Consider the following 8,946-nt stretch of genomic DNA (forward strand, 5'->3'; position numbering starts at 1 on the left):
ATCAATTAGTTAATAAAAATGATTTCTCTCATTCTACAGAATATTACCCAACTTTAAGCCTTAAAGCTATAGTAATCAAAGCAGTGTAGTTTTGGCTAAACATGGATGTGTAAATCAGTGAGACAGACTAGAGTTGAGAAACTGTCCTATAAAAATATGGGCCAGCAAGATGGCTCAGTGAGTAAGGTAAAGACACTGGCTGCCATGCCTGTTGGCCAGAGTTCCACCCTGGGATCTACATGGTTGAAGACAAGGACAGAACCTGGAAAGGTGTCCTCTGACCTCCAGCTGTATGCCATGGCACAATAAATAATAAAATGTAATGAAAATACGGCTAATTAATCTTCACATTCTGTCTTGGCCAAGTTGCAGAGAAGCGACAGCTAATTAGCGTCAGGTGGAGGAACTTACAGCTGAGAATAGAATTCAGAGCCTTATGCATACCAGGCAAACACATATCCTCGAACCCCTGCATAACCATGTGTGGCCAATCAGTGTGAGAAGTGAATTTAATGGAGACATTAGAGCCTTTGCAACAATTGACAGTGGAACAGATATGCATGGACAAAAATAAATAAATAAATAAATAAATAAATAAATAGGCCTAACCCTCACACTTCATACAAAAATTATCTCTCAAAATGAATCACCTATAGAAACATAAAACAAACATGAAACTTTTAGAAGAAAATATAGATAAAAATCATTGTGTTTTGTGGTTAGGCAGTGAAATCTTAGATGTAACTTTAAAAGAATTCTTTCTTAAGCTGGGCATGATGACCCACACCTTTAACCCCAGCAGTAGGGAAGTAGAGACAGGCAGATCTCCAGATCCAGCCTGGTCTACATAGCAAGTTCAAGGACAACCAATGCTGCACAGTAAGACCCTAACTCAAGAAACAGGGCGGGGGTTCTTCCTCCCACTTAATTTTGAGATGGGGGTCTCACTATGAAGCCCTGGCTGTCCTGGAACTTGCTATGTAGACCAGACTGCCCTCAGGCTCACCAAGATGCCTCTAACTCTGCCTCCTGTATGCTGGCACTTACCACTAAGTATGTATGGTGCAATTACCACTAAGTCCACCCCAAAAGAACGAGTTCTAAAATAGAAGCTTGATTAGTTACACTTGATCCAAATTAAAACATTGACTTTATAAAAAGGACGATTAAGATGAACTGAGGCCTGAGTGAGGCACCATAATGGGTAGAGACCCTTAAAACCAGGCTTAACAGTGAGAGGTTGTAGTCCTTTTGCCTCCACACATGTCCACATGTGTGTCCTCCACACACAAAACAAACGATACATGAAAAACTAAAGATTACCAGGAAAATGTAAACCTAGGGGAAGGTATTTGCAAATAGTATATCTCACCACTCCCCAAACGTACCCAGATTATGTACAGAATGTCCATAAACCACTGGTAAGAAAATGGCCCAGTTGAAATGTGCACAAGGTACCTTTTATAGGTAGACAATGTGCTTGAGCAGAGACAATACCAAAGATGGGAATTAGGCACCCAGAGAGACCTTCCACCACTGGCCATTGGAAAATGCTGTGTTCAGTCACCATGCTGTATCAGTACCTACCTGTCAAACAGCTAAGATTCAAAAGACGCTGGCCTTGATACATAGGAATATAAAACAGAACAGACACTCACGAAGATGGTTTGGCAGTTCTTTATAAGATTAAATATACACCTTGCATATGTCAGGAATTCTACTTAGATACAGATGTATCAACAGACACAGATATAGAGAAATAGAATTGTAAGCTCACGCAGAGACCTCTCTGTGAATGTGGATGAAGGATAAACTGCTGCATATTCATACCACAAAATAAAAAGTAGCCAACTACTGGTGAATACAGAAGCAGATGGACCTACAGAATATTATGCAAGGGGAAAGAAAGCCAGTCTTAAAAGGGTAAAATACGGTATGATTCCAGTTACACACATTTTTGAAAAGAATGAATTAGGTTAGGTTAGGTTAGGTTAGGTTAGGAGCAAGAGGAAGATGAGGGCTCCAAATGGGTGGCTATGGAGTTCATGGAGTGGCGGAGCTACATGTTAAGATAAAAACTAAAAGAATTGTGCATTTCATTGTACACTGGTTGGTATGGAAGGCTAGCTGGAGACTGTTTTCTTTTGCTGACCCGTCTCTCCTCCTGGTGAGAGCAGACTTCCCTCAGTGCCAAGTGAGAGGGATTACTGCTTCCTTGGAGGGAACCCAAGAATCACTGAAATTAGGTAACAGGGATGGCACAGACAATTTGTGGTGCTGAAATGAGAAAGGACAGTGCAGGTCTAGACACAAAAATGACCTCCTGACATGGCTGGGACCCTATCTCTCCTGGACTCTGTGTGGAATTAAGGCCAACACCCCTCCTAAGGCTATGGGCAGTGGGCAAGAGCGATAGCACTTGCCCTTACGGTCCCCCCAGGCCCTAATTCTCATTGTTGCTGGCTCTGATAACAGGCTCCACCCTGCAAGCCCCCTCCCTCTCCTAACCAGTGGTCACAGCCTGACAGGCCCCTGGCCATGTGTATATAAGGAGACACTGGGGACAAGAACCATCAGGCCAGTCTTGAGTGCACTCAGCTCCAGCGCAGCCTCCAACCCTCACCACCACCACCATGTCTCTGATGAAGAATGAGAGAGCTATCATCATGTCCATGTGGGAGAAGATGGCTCCCCAGGCAGAGCCCATTGGCATTGAGACTCTGGAGAGGTAAGTCCAGGCACCATGGCTTGAGTAAGCGGGTCAGAAGAGGGGTTGGTGAGACAGAAGTGACGAAGAGCAATTAGTGAGGAGAAGCCACTGAGAAGGGGTTATGAGGACGGTGTGGTCACGACAGTAAGGACAGAGGCAGAGAGGACAACGTGGAGAGGACCGCGAGATCAGCGCTTGTGGGGAGGGGATCCGGCCTGGCCGACAAGCTACTAAAGGAGGTGGGCTGGCATTCACAGAGCTCACCAGAGTCTTCCATGGGGCTCCTCGGGTATTTATTGACTGAATAGGAATGAATGGATGAATGAACAGCTATAGGCAGATAGAGAGTGAGTGGATACAGAGGATACGAGGTCTGCCATGTGGATCCTGGTGCGACAGGAAATTGTAACATCACTCTTGGGGTTGTTTTTAAAAGATTGTGTGTGTGTGTGTGTGTGTGTGTGTGTGTGTGTGAGAGAGAGAGAGAGAGAGAGAGCACGTAAGTGCCATTAGAAGCTAGAGGCATCAGATCCCCTTGCATCTTAGTTACAGACAGTTGTGAGTTCTCTTCAGGGCAGTAAGTTCCATCTCTCCGGATGCTTTTTGTATTATTTAATGTACATATTTTTTTTTTTTGCATTTCATTTCCTTAAATACTGTGTAAAATACTATTTTGGTTTCTGTCTGGTAGGTCTTTAAATTTGTATATCCCTTAAATTTTGAGCCCAAGGCAAGAGCCAGGGTCCTAGCCCTCTCCCTAACCAATACTTGTAAAACTAACGCTTTCTCCCGACCCCTAGGCTCTTCTGCAGCTACCCCCAGACGAAGACCTACTTCCCGCACTTCGACCTGCACCATGGGTCGCAGCAGTTGCGGGCCCATGGCTTCAAGATCTTGACCGCTATAGGGGATGCGGTTAAGAACATCGACAACCTCTCTAGTGCTTTGACTAAGCTGAGCGAACTGCATGCCTACATCCTGCGTGTGGATCCGGTCAACTTCAAGGTGGGTTTATGAGAAGGGAAGGAGAGGTCAGCAGAGAAAGAGACAAGGAAAAAAGCGGGCGGGGTCTCCGCTGCACTGAGCACTGAACTTCCCTTCCCTCCGCAGCTCCTGTCCCACTGTCTGCTGGTCACAATGGCCGCACGTTTTCCTGCCGACTTCACCGCTGAGGTCCACGAAGCCTGGGACAAGTTCATGTCTATCCTGTCTTCTGTCCTGACCGAGAAGTACCGCTAAGCGCCACCGCCACGACCCCCATGACCAGCTATGATCCCTCTCCTCCCCTTCATTGAACCCTCCCTCAGGTCTTTCCCAGAATCCCTAATAAATGGTTGAAGAAGGAAATAACTGGTCCTGTGTATTCGGTCTCAGAGGGAAACAGGGATGGGGACACTACTGGATGCACTGAGGTTGGCAGGAACACTGTGGTTACAGAGGACATTCCTAAGGTGGCTGGGGGAGGGTCTGGAGAACCCCAGAGTCACAGCTGGCCGGAAGCAGAGCCTCCCATAGTCAGGCCTGCCTGCGACTGGAATTCTTCTCACCTTCCCAAATCGCTTGGCACAGTGTGGTGGGTGTGTGTCAGGAATTCCTCAAAGTCTGATGTCATAACTTCTGCCACCCTGGCAGGTAGAGGGTGTCCCTGACCCTAAAGGATAAGAAGACTTCCAGTAACTGTCTTCATAGGAGTCATTACGGTTCTACGAGTTCAAAGCGAAGGCTCCCACGCACATGACTGAGTCTATGACAGAAGTCCCATCCTTTGGCCTCTCTCTGGGCATGTTTCTGCGGACACACGAAGGACTCTGTTTCTGTGGAGTTCAGCGAATCAAGGCGGCCGGGTAGGGGAGTGTTGTATGAAGAGGCCCAAACTCAGCACCCGAGAGTGTAGCCACAGTGCACCCGATTGTCTGCCACCAAGCACATTTAGGGGAGCAGCTGCTGCTTGCCGTGGACATGGCAGGCAGTCCCCAGGAAGCAGCTCAGAACCAGCCTTACCATGTCAGGGATATGGAGCACAAGGCTCACCTCAGGTGTCCCAGGGGCGCTTGGCAGTGCTAGGGTTAGGGGGAAATCACATGGCTGCCCTACCTGCTCACTGACCCGCTCAGGCCAGCAATTCACAAACACCAAGGTTTCCCACAACCAAATGCCTGTTTAGCTAAAGAGGTGCTGCAGCGAATCCTCAGATGGTGCATGTTTGTGACGTGTATGTGGTAATGCAGCATCCAGACCACCCATGTGCAGATTTTACAAGCTCGAGTGCTTTCATGTGGACCCTGCCGACTTTCCTATGAACCTATCCAGCCCACGTAGGGGTCCAGACCATGGCTAGGTCTTTTCAAGTAGAGTTAGTGGCTGAATGGCTGACCCTTCTCTCTTCCTGTAACTGCTTCCCACATTCCAGGACAGTACTGGCCTCCCAACTGCAGAGGTGAGTTCACTGTGGAGGACACAGGCAGAGGGGAAAACCTCTCTGGTGCTGAGAGAGAAACCCTGCTAAGTCTCTGGCCTTTGTCTGTGCACATCAATTAGCAGAGGCTTCAAAATAGCTTGTGAGCTTTTGGAGAGTTAGACAGGTTGTCCCTCTGATGCTGGGTAAAGACTCAGTGTCCCACAGAGCCACCTCGAATTCTTAAACACCCACTAAAGATTTACCTTCCTATGTCCCTGGAGTGCCTTGGGGCAGAGGGAGAGCTTGCGTGGGGGCAGGGGAGTATAATCTTTTCCAAGTCAAATCTGGCACCAAAGCACATCATACCATCCCAAACACATTTTCTCATGCCTTCATTCTCCCTTCATCTCCTTTGTTGGGACTTCTAGCAGCCAATCCTCTGGACTTTTGCAAACAAATATGTAACCAAGCCCCTGGGATCGAATGTATATCCTGAAGCCTGGAAGAGTTGGGCAAGCCCAGGCCCCCACTCCTTTTCCTTCCTAGTGTGCTCTCTCTGCACCAAACCTTGATGAAAGCAGATATACTCTTTCTCTGAATGGCACAGCGCAGGGAGGCTTGGGGGGTTGCTGGTGGCCACATGAGGCAGGCAGATCCCATTGACAAGCCTGCTGGTTGAGTCTGTGCATGTCTGATCTACAGAGCAGAAAATTATGAGCACACTAGGTTTTAGAAATTATTTTGAGGTCACAATACACGGTAGATACCTGACAGTAGCTCCACACCCCAACCCGGACACTTAAACTTTGGGGCTCAATTCCATGAGGTGCCCTCATCCAAGACCCCACACTCCCAGCTTGGCCAGGAGGCAAAAAAAAAAAAAAAAAAAAAAAAAAAAATCACCAGGCTCCTGTGGGTGGTCGGCAAAGAACAAAGGCTAAGGAGATCAAGATTCTAGAGCTTTTAAACGCTGAATACATTCAGTCTCCAGGATGCACCCCATCTGGGTAGGGAGCACTAGACCTGGCCTGGCACAGTGCCAGGTCTGAAAAGGGTTACCCCACCCATGCCCCCCTGAACTCCCATAGCTGGTGCCAAGGGCCTGTCACCCTGAGTTGCCTGAGCAGTAGCCAAGCTGAGGGAGGAGGGATCCTTCACCTACCTCCATCGTCTGCATGTACAAGCAATAGCTTTAGTCCTTGGCAAAATACCATATGAGATGGCATAAGATTACCTGCCAGTGCCATAAAGCCTGCTAACCAAAGTTAAATCCCCAAGACTGCCATGACAGAAGGAAAGAATGACTCTCACAGGTTGTCCTCTGACTGTCAAACATATGCCATCGTGCATGGGGGTGCACACATGCACACACAATCAATCCATACAGCAAGCAAGCAAAAATTAAAATTAAAATTTTAAATATTGTACTCCTCTCCCCAAGCCAGTCTAGGTCTGGGCCACATAAAGTTGGATTGTGCATTTAGAAGTTTCTAGAAACTGTGCGAGAACCTCAAGACATGGATGATAGTTTACAGAAACAAGAACCCGGACTCTGCACAGTACTGAGAGATTTGATTAAAGCACCCATGGGAACTTAATCAGCTCTGACCCCACCCATCTGTACTTCCCCAGAAAGGCATCTCCCCAGATCAATGAGCTCAGGCCATGAACCTGGCTGCGCTCATCCTGCAGCAGTACGCTAACTACCTCTTCCTCCATCCATCTCCTGTACGCTGCACATAAATGCAAGTGCTCCACATCCATTCAGACCCAGACTCAGGAAGAACACACTGTGGTTCTCTCCGTTGGTGAGAACCATTGGGGCTATCCGGGACGAGGCATGAGGCTGGCTACTGTTAGGGGGTTTCCCCTGCCCTCTCCCCTTCTCTAACTTCCGAGTTGAACAGCAAATATTACCCCTCAGTCGTGTTTGCAGTCCCTAACTGTGCTTGCCCCAACCTTCCCCAACCCCTTACGCGCCGCCACCACCACTCCTCTTCACAGGCTGCTCAGGAATTTCCTTAGGACCTACCTCCCCAACTACAATCAGAACCCTGACTCTGTCTAAGTCAAGACCCAAGGCAAAAAGGCAGCCCATGAAGTGGAAAAAAATGAATAATTTCCCATTCTCTTGTCAGCTCTGACTGTAAACTGCATGTCCTCCAGCTGTGTGTGTCGCAGGCCAACTTCAAAGGCAGCAAGCACGAAGCACTCAGAATGATAAAGGGGCGGAGTTCTCAGAACTTGAACCCAACCCCAAGGGTTTCAGAAAGTGAATGTAGGAGCTCTCCTCTGTCCCTGACAAACGACCAACAAGACCTCTTTCCATAGTATCTGATGATGTCAGTCTCAAGCCAGATGAAGCCACCCAGAGCTGGCCTCTCTCTGGACACATTTTGGGACCTGTGGCTAAGGCACTGACCCCCAGATACTATTAAACCAGAACCTTAGGGGCAGGACACCTGCCCTCCCAGTCCCTCCTTCCATTCGATATCTGCAAGTCCCAAATAAAATCTGTCTGGATGGTAACCTAGTGTCTGAGGTCTCTTGTCACTAGCTTGTCAGCTTTAACCCTGGCTGTAGTGTTTGGGCCCAAAGACTTTTCTGCAACTGAAACAGGAGAGGAGAGAAAGTGGGACAGCTGGAAAATTCCTATACCCTGGGAAAGGCCAGCCTTCCCAGGCCGCTTCTCCCAGCAGACTGAGGAGGGAAGACTGAAGATGTGCGACCTCCACTAATATAATCATTGAATTGACCCAAACTAGCTAAACATAGAGCAGAGCAAAACGGATCTTCAGACTAATGGTCCAAATGACATGGAAATTGAGGTAGTTCCATAATAAGTAGAATAAGTTGTTCAAGGGCAAGGTCAGCATTGAAGTAAACGAACCTAGGTGATTCGGTGCATGACTGTAACCCCAAAACTTGAGAGGCAGAAGCAGTAAGATCAGAAGCTGATGATGAATGGAAGCACAAAAGAAGAAAAAAATGTTCAAGTCTGGCCACCACAATGTAGGATGTAAAGAACATATTAGGCTACATAAATACCTGTTCGAAGAATGAAAAAAGGGGGGAAAAATCAGATATGAGAGAAAGGAGGAGACGGGGGAAAAGTGAGAGGAAGAAAAAAAGAAGAGAGAGAGAGAGAGAGAGAGAGAGAGAGAGAGAGAGAGAGAGAGAGAGAGAAGGGGGACAGACAGAGGGAGAGTGGACAAAGAATAGATGGCTAGCCATTTAGATCCCCCCAAACACATTTTATTTTTGTTTTTGTTTTTGTTTTTGATGTTAATTCAGGTAGGAAGTTGGTGCCTCTGCTGTATCCCCCACCCTAAGTCAACAAAGTTAGAACTGAGCCCAGGACTTTCCACTGACCGCTGCCTCTTGCTCTTATAGTCTATTTTTGTAGTGCTGGGGACTGAAGCCAGAACCTTCCTCATGCAAAGTGAACATNCCACTATTCACTTACATCCCAGCGTCTGTGTAATTGTTTGCTTCTGTCATAAACATGGGGTCTCTCTTTGCAGAGACTGAGCTTAANCTCCGGGACTCAAGCAATCCTCCTGNCTCAGCNGGCCAGGACCTGANGGTCCCCATATGTGCCACCAAAAGCAGCTCAGAGCATTTCCTTATTGATCCTTGGTAGCACTGGGCAGCTAAGATGCAGGTCTGAAGGAGGAGACTGGCGACCTGCTCCTGCAGTTCCCTGGACCCAGAAGGCTGAGCTAGGGACTCACTTGAGCCAAAGGGTTCCAGGCCAGCCTGGAAACTGCTCACACTAAAGCAGGACAAGGAGAGCAAGGGAAAAGACAAGAAAGGAGGAGCCAGAGGAGGAGACAGT

At 47.8% G+C, this 8,946-nt stretch overlaps 1 protein-coding gene across 1 annotated transcript; it reads left to right on the plus strand.

The window, feature by feature from the left end:
- The first annotated feature begins 2,565 nt into the window (after positions 1-2,565).
- Positions 2,566-4,057, plus strand: Hbz (hemoglobin subunit zeta). Its single transcript, XM_021213241.1, has 3 exons — positions 2,566-2,728; positions 3,511-3,715; positions 3,821-4,057. Exons 1-3 carry the CDS (start codon positions 2,634-2,636, stop codon positions 3,947-3,949), a joined length of 429 nt encoding a protein of 142 aa, XP_021068900.1. The 5' UTR covers positions 2,566-2,633; the 3' UTR covers positions 3,950-4,057.
- The last annotated feature ends 4,889 nt before the right edge of the window (positions 4,058-8,946 follow it).

The sequence above is a fragment of the Mus pahari genome, chromosome 14, assembly GCF_900095145.1.
Source record: "Mus pahari chromosome 14, PAHARI_EIJ_v1.1, whole genome shotgun sequence".
Classification (NCBI taxonomy): Eukaryota; Metazoa; Chordata; class Mammalia; order Rodentia; family Muridae; genus Mus; species Mus pahari.

Coding starts and splice junctions, on each gene's coding strand:
- Hbz (XM_021213241.1), top strand. CDS start 2,634: ATGTCTCTGATGAAGAATGAGAGAGCTATCATCATGTCCATGTGGGAG. Junction 2,729..3,510: donor GGCATTGAGACTCTGGAGAG/GTAAGTCCAGGC, acceptor CCCGACCCCTAG/GCTCTTCTGCAGCTACCCCC. Junction 3,716..3,820: donor TGGATCCGGTCAACTTCAAG/GTGGGTTTATGA, acceptor TTCCCTCCGCAG/CTCCTGTCCCACTGTCTGCT.